This window comes from Pseudophryne corroboree, chromosome 3 (genome assembly GCF_028390025.1).
Source record: "Pseudophryne corroboree isolate aPseCor3 chromosome 3, aPseCor3.hap2, whole genome shotgun sequence".
Lineage (NCBI taxonomy): Eukaryota > Metazoa > Chordata > Amphibia > Anura > Myobatrachidae > Pseudophryne > Pseudophryne corroboree.
Genome location: NC_086446.1, coordinates 405,365,177 through 405,382,116, shown reverse-complemented (window position 1 = coordinate 405,382,116; position 16,940 = coordinate 405,365,177). Strand labels below are relative to the sequence as shown.

General features: G+C 44.8%; 1 protein-coding gene and 1 pseudogene across 5 annotated transcripts in view; both read right to left on the bottom strand.

Moving 5' to 3' along the window:
- Positions 1–16,940, bottom strand: part of RBM39 (RNA binding motif protein 39) — a 146,552-nt gene that overhangs the window by 108,858 nt on the left and 20,754 nt on the right. For 4 of the 5 annotated variants that reach the window (XM_063960163.1, XM_063960157.1, XM_063960159.1 and 1 more), the window contains 3 exons: positions 7,064–7,124; positions 5,345–5,394; positions 4,237–4,431 (listed from right to left, as the gene is read on the bottom strand). In XM_063960163.1, coding sequence (XP_063816233.1) covers positions 4,237–4,431; positions 5,345–5,394; positions 7,064–7,114 — 296 coding nt within the window. In that variant the 5' untranslated portion in view covers positions 7,115–7,124. Of the gene's footprint in view, positions 1–4,236; positions 4,432–5,344; positions 5,395–6,676; positions 6,808–7,063; positions 7,125–16,940 lie in introns of those variants that run through there. The other variant, XM_063960160.1, reaches the window with a different exon arrangement.
- Positions 12,623–12,796, bottom strand: LOC134899670 (U2 spliceosomal RNA; annotated as a pseudogene).

The window sequence follows — 16,940 nt, the reverse complement described above, 5'->3', positions numbered from 1 at the left end:
AGACATCATCAGTATTGTAACCTGGAAGGTTAGTTAGCAAGGTTCCTTTAGAAACCTGGAGAGGTGAAATGACGTACAAGGTCTCTGGTTAATAGTGACATTACCTGCATAATCTGAGCTGTTCAAACAGGAGTGTTCTGCAGGTGCGTGGAGGGCTAAGCAGATGGCTCCACCGCATACTTCACACCTAAGAGGGAATTCTTTGACTATCCCAGGTGAGACCAACGAAAGGAGAAAAGGTGGGTTAAATAAACACAGCCCTATGTAAGGTCTGCACTATAATGTGTAGTGACCGACACGATTCAAACTTTCTGGAGCAGCGGAGACCTGAACCAGTAGCGCTGCGCTGTGGGACAGGAGTCTTAGCCCTAGGCTATAGGAGCTCCCCTTAAAGTTTTTCAAACCCTGGTCCACCTGTTCAGATACCCGCTACTAGCATACTGAGCAGCAGCGCTATTTGTCGGATGCCTTACACACATTTCTCAAATTACAAATAGCATTAGTAACTAGTGACACCAAGGAATAATAAAGGGAAGGCAACACCCCGCCCTGTATGTAGTGTACCGCTAATTTAGGTGCACCAGATGTTTCTCGGAGGTTCTGCTGGCTTTTCAAAATGGTGACCAGACTGCGAGAAAAGATGGGGGTAAATGTTATGTGGTAAGGAGGTATTTTGTTATTAGAAAACATTGCGGAAATGGTTTGTTTTATCCTAAGGATGTATGTGGACACATCTGTACAAACTACACACAGCTAGGGCCACGGTGGGAACCAAACCCACGACCTCCAATGCCGCGAGGCAGCAATGCCAACCACTACACCATCCGCACTGCCCTATATACGGTATTGTATGCATATATCTATATACATACCTCCACACATATACATATTCATACATAGAGATATATCTATCTAATATATATATATATATATATATATATATATATATACATACATACATACATACATATACACACACACACCCACAGTGAATCCAACCGTGTATGTGAACCCACTAGGGTAGATAAATACTGTGCCTGTGTAAATACTGTCTATTTGAACCTAATTAGTATTTGTAGGGTAAAGCACAGTAGATTTTTAATCAGTAATGAGATGAGCCCCAGCTCCAGTAATAGAGCAGGCTCCATGTATGAAATGTCTGGCAGAGGACTCTCCTGCCGGGAGGAATGGCTGACAAAGTCAGATATTACCAATATGTCAGCAACTCCCTGCACAGAAACACTAAAAACCCCCCCTGAAACAGGATTTGTGCCTAGAGGCAGTGAATGCTGCGATCCGCCGCCGGGAGCCCGCTGAGCAAAGCGGGAATAGCCTTCACCCCCACATCCTACCTTTATCCTCCCTGAACAGCCCGGAGAGGGAAGGGAGCTTGCAGCGGCCGGGGAGCGGTATGACAGTGAAGCGGCGGTCCTGTAGCGGCCGGGGGACGGAGAGCGCTTAACCCGCCGAACAGAGCGGGAGTTAGCTCCTCCCCCCCCCCCCGCTTCGGCGCCAAATTCAAACCTGCTCTACAGTAAGCGGGAAGCGCCCTGTATCTCCCCGTCCGCTTGTATGCTGCGGCCGGGGAGCGGACAGTCCATTACACAACACTGACATAAGATAAAGGCGGCAACTATAAAAGGCAACCAGCCTTGTAACTTACATTTCACTGTTCTGTATCCCCCGGCTGCCTTCTGCTGCAGCCGGGTAGTGAAGAGCGCTGAGCCCGTCTACAGAGCGGGCTGAAGCTCCGCCCCCCATATAATGGCGCCAAGTTCAAATTAGTAAGCGCCTTTGATGCACTCCAGCCTTCTATGACTGGAGATACATATGTTGAAAACTGAATCTGTAAAAGCATACATCAGTCTGGAGGGGGGGATGTTTGTACTCACCACTTTAGGCGTACTCTGTTCGACCCCGCGGCCCCGACACGCGCCGCACGCAGCGGTGTCCGGCCGGATAGGCGTACTCTGTTCGACCCCGCGGCCCCGACACGCGCCGCACGCAGCGGTGTCCGGCCGGAATCCTCTGTGATGGAGTGGCCCCGACACGCGGCCACATTTGATACTCACCGCTGCCCTGCTGCCGGAATCTTCTGCTGGATGGAGTGGCCGCGACACGCGCCGCACGCAGCGGTGTCCGCCAACTCAGGAGAGCTCAGCGTCTCCCTCAGCCGGGGCCCATCCCGAGCCGCACGCAGCTGCGATGGGACCCCGCCGGCAGCTCCCGCGGTGCAGACTGGCAGTGGCAGAGCTGCCAGTCTGTGCGTGTGTGAAAGAAAAATAAAATAATAAAGAAAAAAGAAAAAATTCTTCAGCTAAACCCAAGTGAACCAGCTCACATCGGGCACTAACTAAGACTGGCTTGGAGGGGAGATAGTAGGGGAGGAGCTAGCCACAGTGTGAGAATTTTAAAGTGCCAGCTCCCAATTACTGCCTACTATTTCCCCATTGTAACTACGCTCCAGTGGCCCCTAGTGGATGAAGGAGAAAAAGGCTATAGAAATTTTTAATTTCTTAGGGCTTGGAAACGGGAATCCGGCTTAAGTCAGGGCTCCTTTAAAATATCCCTGTTATTAAGAGTCTGAAGGATGGTGTCTATCTAACACCTAAGCTAGTAGAAACATCATCCTCCCAGACCGAAACCTCATCCTACTCTGGGTCTAGTTCCCCATCCTCCAACGGGAATGACTCCAACTCCTCCCCCAGAAAGTTATAGCGGGCAACGTTTTGTAGCAGAAGAACTGCCGGCAGAGTTTACAAACTTGTTTAGGGATTGAGTTAAATCAGCAAGACATCTGTCCAGATTTTGAGTCCACACCGGATGTTCCTGGCCCTAGAAGACATAGTCTGATCCACGGAACCTCTCTGTTGGTCCACCACAGATGCACCAGAGCATGAAGCACAGAGGGTATCCGCGTCCGCCCATAAACCGTCTTGCCCATAATCTGAGCCCACAGAGGCTCCACCCGAGTCTGACCGGACTCAGTCACCGATCTAGACTGACGCAATTCAGAAATGGAGGGTAGTGTCCCTTGAACAAGAAAAATAAACCAATCTTTAATAGGACTATAAATGCACTATAAATCCCCTATAACAGTGACCTAGCAGTGAACCCATAATGCTAGTGACACCTAAGGTGATGACTATTAGCTCACACTATGGCTAGAGAAACAAAAAAAACACAAATATACTTGCAGTTAGCTTATCCCCATTTGAGTAGACAAAGTGAGAAGTGCTGTTGCTTCTTATAGAAACTTCTCTCCGTGTTGCGCAGCACAGCGTCCCCTGTCAGCAGTAGAAGAAGATGGCGCCCGGAGCCCTCTGTACGCTGGAGGGGAGCGCGCGAGCTGCAGAGCAGGGCGGGAAGCCGTCCCTGTACAATTATGTAAAAGCCGCGGCTGCTTACAGGGAGAGACTACTAACCGGAAGTCAGTCTCTCCCGCGAGCCGCTGTACAGAGCGTCTTGTGGCTTGTACGGCAACTGAATGTAAGCCCCGGGGAGCGCGACACCACTCTCCCGGCCCCTGAGCAGTATCACTACCACAGCCCCTGACAGTAAACCCCCAAATAAAGTTGACTGTCCAGCCCCGGAACGAGTCCCGTGTTGGAGGAGAGAAGGTGGAAGGGGGAGGGGGGCGCGCGTGGTAGTAGTGTATAGGGAGGCTGACAAAGGTACAAATATATATAGTAATAGAGCGGACAGCCCAATACTGTCAGTGACAGATTGTGGCTGTGTACCTTATCCCTGCCGCATCCTGTGTAGAGTAAAACGAGGCCCCAGTGACCGGAGTGTGGTGACCTCCAGCGGCAGTGCAGAGTGGAACAAAACTAACTAAATCCACTCCAGCAGTACCTGCCACCCGTAAACAGGGACTAGGTACTTCAGAAAAGTCTAAAAATAATAAAAACCTCACTATTTAAGGAGAAAGAAAAGAACTGTGTCTGTACTCCACAGGCACAAAACTAAGACTGAGGTACTGGCTAGGCAGGAAGGAGATGGGAGGGGTTAGAGGGGGGAGGAGTTAGATTCTAATAGTTCTGTGCCAAACTCCACAACCACACACCTCTAACCCACAAGTAACGGCGCAGCGTCCCCCAGATGGATGAAAGAAATAGGGAACACATTCTTACTTAGAATTTTAATGTATTCCAGTTCATTAACATTAATATGTGTAGCCAAGTGAAAACAGTGACTGTACTGAACAGAAAATTGTAAACAAGATTTTGTACATACTATGGGCTTCGATAACGTCCTCTGAACTTTCGATCTCTGCTCTTTGACCGGCTCCTCCGCCGCTCCTTGCTGCGGCTGCGTTTTCTCTCTCTGCTTTTACTTGTTTTTCGCTCCCGTTCCTTGCTACGTTTTCGCTCCTTACTCTTGCTGCGCTTCCGTTCACGGCTGCGACTTCTGCTTTTACTTTTCTTTTTTCTAAAGGATTAACAAAGTTAAACCAAACCACTTGATTTTTAGGGCCACAGTCCTTACTTGAACTGGATTTTCAATTACCAATGTAGATGTTTTATCAGTTCTTTAAACTTTCAAAATGCATTCGCATTTAGCTAGCTACATACACATGCCACAAATTACTCTCCTGATTACAAGTTACATAATCAAGAAATGGTCTCAGCTATGATTTCAACAGATTTATCATCTGGTAGAATAAGGTAAGAATATATTTTGTAAAAGAACAGGAGCGTTTAGATGGCCTTTACAAACCCTGTGTTTTCAATGCTTTTTAACTGTCAGAAGGAGGCACACACTGTTAGGATGAATAATGAATCTGTAAGTCTGATCAGGGTTAGGTGGTAAGTAAACCATTTGTTACTAGTTGGTTGAGGTTTTCCAGTTAATCATTTTTAGTATGTCATATGTTTGTGCATACTAGCAAACGGAAAGGGTTTGACTATTTTAATTCTTTTGAATGCTGCCATGCCCCACAGAGCTTAGGCTTTGTAAGAAGATGGAGGGGCAGAGCAGTTAGTGGGCAGGGCAGGGGTGGACTGCAGTGTCCCTGCTTATGCTGGGTCTCATTACTAGCTTAATAATGAGTAGCGAGCACATAAAGTTGGTAGGTTATTGACATATGGATCAAATTTAAAATACTCTAAATGCATACCAGGAAAGGCTTTCTTGTAATGTACAAATACACTGCTGTAATAGCAGCCCAAAATGCTCTATAGATCTCTGTAAGACTGGCTTGGAAGTAATCTATGCTGGGACGAAACAATATATTCATTATATTGTTCATAAATTAAATGAGTTGGCTTACTTTACCAATAAGCATTTACTACACAGCAAAATTTTATATTAAAATGAAAGATACAAATACGGAAACACTCACTTCTTACTGCGCTCTTCATGTCCATTAGCACTGTTCAATTTGTTCTCGTCCTAAGCAGGGTTGATAGAAGAACATCATGAGGGCGAGGAGGAAATATTTCAAGTGGCAAAGGGTAAAAGGGATTGGAATGAGAGAATAAAAAAAAATAAAAAATTTTTTTAATGACTAAGTAACTAACAAAACTTGTGTGGAAAGCTAAAAAATAAAATATATATATACATGGGAAATTGTTTAAGCGCTCCACTATGATGTAAATATTCTATAAAATTACTTAGTGAAACTTGGCTTAGTATTCTGTACGTAAACAATTGATGTAGTAGAGCATCATCCAGTGACTGTAAAATGCTGATGCTGTAGTTTTGTCTACATGTGATAAGCAGTATTGGTTTTTAACATTGATTGAGTGCTGTGGTCCTTAAGATCAGTACCAAAGGCTATCGTTTGCCTAAGCCCCAAGTGGCCACGCTAGCAGCAGCCACTATCCATTTCCTGTGACCGATGCCATTCCTGTGATCTTCGCCCATTTTCGTTGGTGGGTTGGGACTGTAAGAGCTTGATGCCACCTCTGTCACACATCTCGCCCTGAAGCAAACAGGGATTCACACTGCTTTAGTAACGTCGACTCCCAAGAAAATTCAGCAAATATGTACCTGTCCAGCCTATTACATTTTCCTACTTCCATAGCTGCTTAGAAGCACCCACTAAGGCTTATTAAGCCAAAACATTTAGATCAGTGTCTTCAAAGCTACGGGCTAGTTACCATTACATTATTGAAAAAGGAATACAGAACTACAACTTTATATAGTCAAAGAAACAATGTGGTAAATACACCACAATCAGTATTCGAACAACGAAAAGTATTTTAAATACACTACTTACATAGTAAGACTATACTGGGCTTATCTGTGATTTTGCATGCAAACAAATTAAATCCCCAGACATGAGGATGTGTACATTTTTCATCTCCAAAACAGGAAATTTGAAGAAACGTACAAAGTACGTTAGTTTGAATCTGTATGCATAAGGAATTTTGCTGAACTTAAGGCTCAGGACAGCATAACAGCCATATCAGATTATTTAACAGAAAAAAAAGACATGATTTAGTGGGAGATCCAAGAATCTGGTCACATTTTATTTCTTTATTCAGAGGCTGAAGGCTTCCTGTTTTCATGTGAAACTTTTCACCAGTTTTGTTTCCTTTTAATTAAAAAAATAAAAAAACAAAATATCTTAAAATGTGCAGACTAAAATCTGCTTCAACTGCCCTGTACTTGGCTGGTGAAAGTGGATATTCTTGGAACCCCATTTCTTTCCCAAAACCACTGCATTCACCTTGTTGCTATGCCAAACCGAGGCTCGGCAGTTCATAGGCAAGTCTTTTTACCTAGGGGACCACGGTACAGCGATACGTCACTCAATTACTACCTTATGATTGACAGTTCACACTGGAATCAAAGGTGAATTCATGGGAGTAGAGGTGATATATCGTTAGGCAAGTCTACAAAAAGAGATAGATGGGCATTTATTTATCATGCTGAAGTCAAACTACTGCACATAATTAATACATCAACAGTAAATATTTACGTTTCAAGTTAAGCAACATCTCCAAGGGATAAGTCACGTCACGAGAGCTCCAGGGGTGTTAGTTTACATATCTGCAGTAGTTTCAAGTTTTAACTATGCTCTGAAAACAAAAAGTACATGGCAGATAGTTCTCACCTTCCTGTAAGGAGCTTCAAGCATAGCTTCAATGTCAATGTCATCTGCCATTTTGGTCGATCTATAAAAAGAAATTGGAACATTCACGTTACTAGACATATGCAGATCTGTTTTGTATTGCTCTCAATGCTGATGTAACACCAACATACTGCTTACAAACAATCAGTAGTCTTATTGAGCCATTTTACTTGAATTTGTCTAAGATACAATACCGAAAAACTAGAAATAGTTTGACCCAGTTAAAGGTCTTTCTGATATTTCATTTCCGGACTATTAGAACGTCGGACACTTAATTTTATATCAGATTATAGATCACAGCAATTTGCTGCTAAGACTACTGTATATCTCACTACAGCACCCCATTTTAAACTTACAATACATATTTTCTAATAAACCCCTTACTATGCAAAATACTTAATTCCTAACTAAATAAACATCAAAAGTTCAAAGACTATACGCATTTCCTACTAGGACTGACTGGCTTGTCCACTCGGATACCTACTCCGCTATTTTTGTTTGGTCTAGAAACAAACCAGTAAGTGCAGACAAGAGTGGTTGCATTTGGTAGGGAACAGAGAATGTAGCAGGTGGGTGAAATGTAGCAATTAGGTTTCAATGTAGCTTTAACTTAGCTTTTGGTGTGGGATGAAGACCTTCTGTAACGAATCACATGATATATTTAGGACCAACATGTTGAAACGGTTACACTTCCTATAGATTGCAACGTAAGCAAAAGTTTCTTACTAGAGCAGTGAACAAGCTTATGTTAAAGCTCTCATTAATCAGAATATAAAAATACCCACACTCTACTACATTATGGAAGTAGTTTACATAAAATTTGTAACATTTTGTAATACAATTGTACTTTTAAGTATTCCAAAACCAATTTAACTGAATTTAAGGCTGGGTACACACTGAAAGATGTTGGGCTGATGCGCCATCGCAAACTATATATCGTAAGTGCATACACACTGGACGATGTATCGGCAGTGATCGCATCCACCCACATACCTGAGCATGCAGGGCTGTCACATATCTTCTGCTCTTAAGTGCACAACAAAAGATATGGGACGTTGTACACGACCCGCGGGAGAGCACATCGTATACAATATCACCCGTACACACTGTTCAATGTGACAGATATACCGTATGAGCCGACGGCTTGTACGATATATCGGGTGCACATCGGACAGTGTGTACCCAGCCTATGGGAGCTGCACAATGCCCTTTCTTTCCAAGCAATCCCAGTGAAGTACACACACGAGGAAATATAGAAAACAATACTAGTTAATAAGCACTTACATTGTATAAGTGGAGCTGCTACAGATTTTGATCACTGAAGTACTTAACCACATATGCAAGACGTTTATCAGATAGCATTAAATGTGTCACCTGGTTGGACGACCATCGACTATGTTCAATCAGGCGCGACATTGATAGCCCTTCTGAGAAAAGTTATGTACATAAATACACTATTTAATTACGGGACCCCAAAAAATTAACATACTAGCAGTTTTAATGACAAAAAAAGTGTAGTACATTTCAAACCATGCAGCTATAAAGAGCTGCACGATCAAAGAGTTGGTGGCAGCAAAATGACCAATATAACAGCCTCACAGGTAAAGAGGAGTTTAGACTTATTGGTATTGCCTGGTTTTATTTATAAAAAATACTGTGGCCTAAATTTAAGTCTGTAACTTACATATTGGCCTAGTTGGTCAATCTTTTGTATTTTTAACATGCTACTTAAAAAAAAAAAAATAATTAAGTTCTGCATGCCCTGTCTGCCATTTGTATTGACTACTTTTTTTCTTTTTTATTCCCCATTTATCAGTATCACTCAATGGGAGGGGGGATTCAATTATTTAAGACAGATGCCACTAGATGGTGCCCGCAGAGAAATTCAATTTGTTCGGGCGCAAACAGCCGCTCGCACCAACATTTCTTCTCGCAGGCCCCCGTGCTGGCAAGAAAAATTGTGCAAAGAGTGACCTGTTTGGACACCCAAACTGCACTTTTCACATTGCGCCCAGAACTTTAGTCAGGTTTAGCAGTTTTATGCAGCTAAACAAAGCAACTTCTGTACTCGACATAAAAAATAGGGATTTTTGTTTACTTACCGTAAAATCTCTTTCTCTGATTCCATCTGGGGGACGCTGCGCACTTACTAATGGGTTAGAGTGTGTGGGATGGGAGTTTGGCACAGAACCTATAAAAAACTAACTCCTCCCCCCTCTAACCCCTCCCATCTCCTTCCTGCTCAGCAGATTACCTCAGTTAACGTTTAGCAAAGCCGGAAGAGACAGAACATAATATATATATATATAAATATACGGGAGGGATCGCAGCGTCCCCCAGATGGAATCAGAGAAAGAGATTTTACGGTAAGTAAACAAAAATCCCTATTTCTCTTTCATCCATCTGGGGGACGCTGCGCACTTACTAATGGGATTTCCCAAAGCAAGCTAATTAGAGGAGGGAGACACAGACGACATAGCCGTCTGCAAAATTTGATGCCCAACAAAGGCAGTCTCCAAACCAAAAGTTTGAAAAACGGAATAACTTCGTGAAGGTATGTACGGACGACCAGGTCGCCGCTCTACACAGCTGCTCGACGAATACACCACTGCGAACCGCCCAAGAGGCTCCAACAGGTCGAGTCGGATGAGCCCCTAAGGAATCAGGAACAGGCAACGCCTAAGAACCTAAGCCTGCTGAATAGCAGAATTAACCCAGCACATTACCATGTTCTTATTGGCCAGTCAGCCACGCTTGGGCGCAGCAAACAAACCCAACAAGGTAAGATTTAAGGTTTAAACGCCAACCAATAAGGCCAAGTATCGACCCGCCCCGGACGAGCCCGGGACGACACAAGCACAATGTGCTGAAGAAGAGGAAAAACCGATATAACTTGTGGTTTGTAAGTAAAACCACCCTAACTGTATAAACAAAAACACTGTAAGAGAAAAGAAACCGCAACTCAACCAGAGGCCGGAAAGGAGAAACAGGAGCCATTCTGGAAAGTAAATTCTAGAGCAGAACCCAGTCTGCTAAGATAAGAAGACAAAGTAGTTCTGACAACTGTGTTATAGAAAAGCTAAGAGGCGGAAAGTACTAAGAACTCCAGCTGAGTGACCGTTAAATACACAAACGATGACAAACGTTCTGGCACTATGATTGGTTAGAGAGCCAGAAACGTAGTAGGGCTTGATGACGTTGTTCTCCACAATCACGCCGTCACAGTCAGAATAGACAAAATCCCGGTGATGACGCAAAGGTTGAGGGTGGAGAGCTGGCCGGAAAGGCACCCTGTAAGGAGCCCTGGTCACCCTGGCCTATAGCATTGCAGAACAGAGGCAACAGGCAAATCCGAAGCGGATTACCGAAAGAGCCACTGGTCAAATGTGTTGAAGTACTCACTAGATTTTGCAAGAGGCAGAATAACTATGCTAGATGAAAGTGACAAGGAGCTGACACGGCGTCCACGAATTCCACAAGAGGATTTCCGGAGCGATCACAGTACAAATGAAGTCCTGAGGTCTATGTCAGCTAGTCATAGACACGCCAAAGCCAGAAATCCCGGATGATTTCACATACTTTAAGGAAGAACAGCCTGACGATCCAGGAAGTCCGCTTCCCAGTTGCCCATTCTGGAACTGGAGATGATAGATATTGCCGGAATCCAAAATTCCGCCCTCTGCATATGTTAGATACTGCTCCGATGGCTCTCCAGCTACAAGTGCCACAAAACAATTGATATAGGCCACAGTGGAAAGACCTTGTAGAAGACATTGAGCTGGAGTCAAGGCGTTGTGGATCGCCCGTATCGGAAGTGACATTTCCACTTCGGACATCAGTTTCATTGAAAACTCCAGAGTTGAAACCAAAAACCGTAATGTCTGAAACTTTTGACTGTGGTTATGACCCTCCATGTCGAGACAGAATGAAGTCCTATGAGTCAGATCTGGATTGTGTAGCCCAACGAAAAGATCGACCAATGAAAATATTTTCGTATTTTAATAGAGAAACTAAACTGCTGTTTATGTAAACTCAATCCTGCCTGAGATTAATAACATTGAATCTGAGATTGAAGAAACTAGGCAGAAGACCGGGGGGATGGAGCCACCTATAAAATCACCACTGTCCTGCAGAGTAAGTGTATGCTTGACCCCTGAGTCTATTCTGGTCAGTAAATCCTGCACTCCGCCAAGGCTTGAGATATCAGGTATCGAAAAGAATACCCATGAATAACATCTGCGAAGGAAGAAATCCAGAACCAAGGTCCGCTGTAGAAACAAACAGTGCACGAGAGAGGATTTTTTTTTTTTTTTTTTTTTTTTTTTTTTTTTTGCAACAACTGACCCAAAATTGTAGCGATGCCCAGATGACGGGCAAAGGATTGGACTGAATACTCCTGTGGCGGATAGCGAACAGACTGCAATGATTAGAGCCCGTCTAAGATGGGCACTAAAGATTCTTGCTTGGTACGTGTTCCCCAAGATTCAGAATATATGTTCGTGCTACAAATTCAGTACATCCAACGGACCAGTGGACTCTGAGAAAGTTGGTGCCCTCCCCCTTGGGAATCAGACTGTCCGACTCCGTGGTCCCTGCAGAGGGCACATCGGAAGTCCGTGTTCTAGGTCGACAAATGCCTCCCAAAAGAGTACACATTTTCCTGACATAGGTAATAAAAACAAAAACCATTTCTCAGCTATTATACTCAGGATGAGAACCCACGACCTGTTATACCGCAGGCATACACCTTACTGATAGAGTTATTTGCTCCTGCTTTAATTTGGAAGCAGAATTTCATGATTCGCAACCAAAATGGATAGAAGGGTGTCATAGCCTGGGAAAAAATGCAACATTGAGTAGATAGGGAATAGAGCTTGAGAGACCAAACCCGTCAATGGATAATTTGAAAAGGATCAGCTGCCACAAGAATGAACAACTTGCATTATGCAACCGGTTTAAAGATTCATGGATAAGCCAGGAGAGGGCGTAGGAATATTCCTGTCAGAATGAATACCAATATAATAACGGTCTCACCGTTGTCAATCTGTGGTGACTGTCAAGGTCACATACTGTACTTTAGTAAAGACAGTCGCCCTAGGCTCTCCCATGATGGATGCGTCCACTAATAATTATTGGAACCTTCATTAGATCAGTGTCTTCATCAGCGAAAGGATAAAGAAATACTGTCTCTAATAATGAGACACCGAAACTGAACTGAAAACAGTATGTACGAGAGACAGACACATTTCCCTGGAAATATAAACTTTTGCATCAGGTGTGTAGTCAGACTTCCATCAACATTCTCTCACGGGAAGGAAGAGGTGGAAAACAAGAAATTCAGTAGATTATTTCTTATTTCTATCCTGAAGGATCCTCACTGACAGGATTTATTCTCAAAACGCCTCTGAAGTAAAGGAGCTATATTGTCTGTCAAAGACCAGGCTCGCTGCCCAGTATGAACTGATTAAGAAGCTTTGTCCAGCCATTTGGCAATTCATAAGTACATAGAGTACAAGAAATAGAAATAGTCTGTCCTGTTTTGAAAGGCGCACCGGTCCCGGAGGTACTGCAATACCGGATCAATGCGTGGAGTGGACAGAGCAATCCATTTTAAATATATTTAATACATGGGCCCCCAGATAGGGGGCGTATCAGATATTAAACTGATAAGAACAGATACTACACTTGATCTTAGCCAAAAGGCCAAGAAATGATCTTTTTACCAAGACTAGCGGCTAAGTAGTAAACAGAGTACCAGACCCATTACATTGACATAGTGTAAGGAAAAGTAGACTCAAAGAATACCGGTATTTGTGGACCGGTCCTGGAACCCCAATCCCTGCAAGTGCAGGGAATATATATATATATAACTTCACACAGTTAGGGGCATACACTGAACTGGAGGGAGGCCGGTTCAGGGGCAATTTAAGGAAAATATTTCTTCACAGAAGGGGTAGTGGATAAGTGGAATAGCCTCCCATGAGAGGTGGTAGAGACTAAGACTGTAGAGCAATTTAAACCTGCTCGGTATATACATATACTTCTATGTAAACAAGCCCATGGACTCAGTGCTGTCAGGCAGCAATGCTAACCACTACTCCATCTGTATTATTTTGGATTGAGGTGTGCTTGGCCCACAGAGGCATAAACTGATCCCTGGAACCTCCCGGCTGCTCCGCAACTGGTGTCCTGGAGCATGGGGTACCTGTGTCCGTGCTACCTTTTGGAAGTCTGGAGCCACATTTGGAACATGTAATTTAATGTATATGGGAATCAAACCTGTCTACTCTATCTTACTAATACACAGCATTAGCCCACAAAGCTATCGGAGCTCCTGTGTAGTAAACTACTGAACTTGTCGTTCCTTTAGGAGATTTTCTGGTTTACAGACCATGGAATATACAATGCCACAACCAAAGCACATAATAATGTTCCTCATAACTCTGTGTGCTGTAGTCCAGCTCTACCGACTGAGCTATAACCGCTCCTTTTTATAACATGATGTTTGTAAACAGGTAAACCACTGTTGTCTATGTCAGAATAGCACAACACTAGTTAAGAAATGATTCCCGCCTGTGTAATAAACAGGGTGAGGTAAAAATAACTTTTTTTACAGTGAGACTACCGAAATATAGGCAGACAAGAAATAAAATTGGGTGATGCAGATTTCGGATTTAACCCAATAACACCTGTATTTTCTGATCCCCGCCTGTATAATAACAGGGTGAGTCAGGTTTCTGTCAGATAATCTCCTCCTCTGTTGTGCAGTCCCTTTCAGACAGCGTTGATAGAGGGAGTGGGTAGTAAAATGGCGCCCGCTGGTTGAGTCCGCCCCCACAGACAGTGATGGGCGGAACAGTAAAGACTAGCAATGCGGGAAGAGCTCGGCGGGAAGCCTCTACGCTCCAAAATCCCCTTTAGGAGAACAGACTGTAGCAGCCGTAAAACTTCAGTTAAAGCACAGACGCGACTACCGCTCCCCTTCCGCTGCAGTCCCGCCGCCGCCTGCCCTGAAGCGGCAATGGCAGGATCCGAAGTAGCGGGGAGCGACAACCAACCTCCTGTCAGCGGCGTGATCCTCAGTATCCTGCTGCGCGCCACTGCAGTCTAAATGTAAATCGTAATAATGGGACACTGTTCAACACTGCCAGAGCAAGTTGCCTGTCCTACCTGATATAGTGCCTCCTCGGTGCTGTGTCCGGTAACAGAAAGCCCCAGAGACCTCTGGCATGGTGACTTTCTAGAGGCTGGGTGAGTGAGAAATAAGGCACACAGCCGCCTTCTATTAACTTAACCCCACTCACAATATGCTTGTCGCCTGTATACAGGGACTAAACATAAAATCAAAACAGATAGGAAACAAAAACCTATTAAAATCTAAGAGCAAAGGAAAACTGTGCCTGTCCTCCAAGGCACAAAACTAAAACTGAGGTAATCTGCTGAGCAGGAAGGAGATGGGAGGGGTTAGAGGGGGGAGGAGTTAGTTTTTTATAGGTTCTGTGCCAAACTCCCATCCCACACACTCTAACCCATTAGTAAGTGCGCAGCGTCCCCCAGATGGATGAAAGAGAAATAAGAATTTACTTACCGATAATTCTATTTCTCATAGTCCGTAGTGGATGCTGGGAACTCCGAAATGACCATGGGGAATAGCAGCTCCGCAGGAGACTGGGCACAAAAGTAAAAGCTTTAGGACTAGCTGGTGTGCACTGGCTCCTCCCCCCATGACCCTCCTCCAAGCCTCAGTTAGGATACTGTGCCCGGAAGAGCGTACACAATAAGGAAGGATTTTGAATCCCGGGTAAGACTCATACCAGCCACACCAATCACACCGTACAACCTGTGATCTGAACCCAGTTAACAGCATGATAACAGAGGAGCCTCTGAAAAGATGGCTCACAACAATAATAACCCGATTTTTGTAACTATGTACAAGTATTGCAGACAATCCGCACTTGGGATGGGCGCCCAGCATCCACTACGGACTACGAGAAATAGAATTATCGGTAAGTAAATTCTTATTTTCTCTGACGTCCTAGTGGATGCTGGGAACTCCGAAAGGACCATGGGGATTATACCAAAGCTCCCAAACGGGCGGGAGAGTGCGGATGACTCTGCAGCACCAAATGAGAGAACTCCAGGTCTTCCTCAGCCAGGGTATCAATTTTGTAGAATTTTACAAACATATTTGCTCCTGACCAAGTAGCTGCTCGGCAAAGTTGTAAAGCCGAGACCCCTCGGGCAGCCGCCCAAGATGAGCCCATCTTCCTTGTGGAGTGGGCATTTACAGATTTTTGGCTGTGGCAGGCCTGCCACAGAATGTGCAAGCTGAATTGTACTACAAATCCAACGAGCAATAGTCTGCTTAGAAGCAGGAGCACCCAGCTTGTTGGGTGCATACAGGATAAACAGCGAGTCAGATTTTCTGACTCCAGCCGTCCTGGAAACATATATTTTCAGGGCCCTGACAACGTCTAGCAACTTGGAATCCTCCAAGTCCCTAGTAGCCGCAGGCACCACAATAGGTTGGTTCAGGTGAAACGCTGAAACCACTTTAGGGAGAAACTGAGGACGAGTCCTCAATTCCGCCCTGTCCGAATGGAAAATCAGATAAGGGCTTTTACAGGATAAAGCCGCCAATTCTGACACGCGCCTGGCCCAGGCCAGGGCCAACAGCATGACCACTTTCCATGTGAGATATTTTAACTCCACAGATTTAAGTGGTTCAAACCAATGTGACTTTTTGGAACCCAAAAACTACATTGAGATCCCAAGGTGCCACTGGAGGCACAAAAGGAGGCTGTATATGCAGTACCCCTTTTACAACGTCTGAACTTCAGGGACTGAAGCTAGTTCTTTTTGGAAGAAAATTGACAGGGCCGAAATTTGAACCTTAATGGACCCCAATTTCAGGCCCATAGACACTCCTGTTTGCAGGAAATGTAGGAATCGACCCAGTTGAATTTCCTCCGTCGGGCCTTACTGGCCTCGCACCACGCAACATATTTTCGCCAAATGCGGTGATAATGTTTTGCGGTTACATCCTTCCTGGCTTTGATCAGGATAGGGATGACTTCATCCGGAATGCCTTTTTTCCTTCAGGATCCGGCGTTCAACCGCCATGCCGTCAAACGCAGTCGCGGTAAGTCTTGGAACAGACAGGGTCCTTGCTGAAGCAGGTCCCTTTTTAGAGGTAGAGGCCACGGATCCTCCGTGAGCATCTCTTGAAGTTCCGGTTACCAAGTCCTTCTTGGCCAATCCGGAGCCACGAATATAGTGCTTACTCCTCTCCATCTTATCAATCTCAGTACCTTGGGTATGAGAGGCAGATGAGGGAACACATACACTGACTGGTACACCCACGGTGTTACCAGAGCGTCTACAGCTATTGCCTGAGGGTCCCTTGACCTGGCGCAATACCTGTCGAGTTTTTCCCAACGGTTTATAATCATGTGAAAGACTTCTGGGTGAAGTCCCCACTCTCCCGGGTGGAGGTCGTGTCTGCTGAGGAAGTCTGCTTCCCAGTTGTCCACTCCCGGAATTGCTGACAGTGCTATCACATGATTTTCCGCCCAGCGAAGAATCCTTGCAGCTTCTGCCATTGCCCTCCTGCTTCTTGTGCCACCCTGTCTGTTTACGTGGGTGACTGCCGTGATGTTGTCCGACTGGATCAACACCGGCTGACCTTGAAGCAGAGGTCTTGCTAAGCTTAGAGCATTGTAAATGGCCCTTAGCTTCAGGATATTTATGTGAAGTGATGTCTCCAGGCTTGACCATAAGCCCTGGAAATTCCTTCCCTGTGTGACTGCTCCCCAGCCTCGCAGGCTGGCATCCGTGGTCACCAGGACCCAGTCCTGAA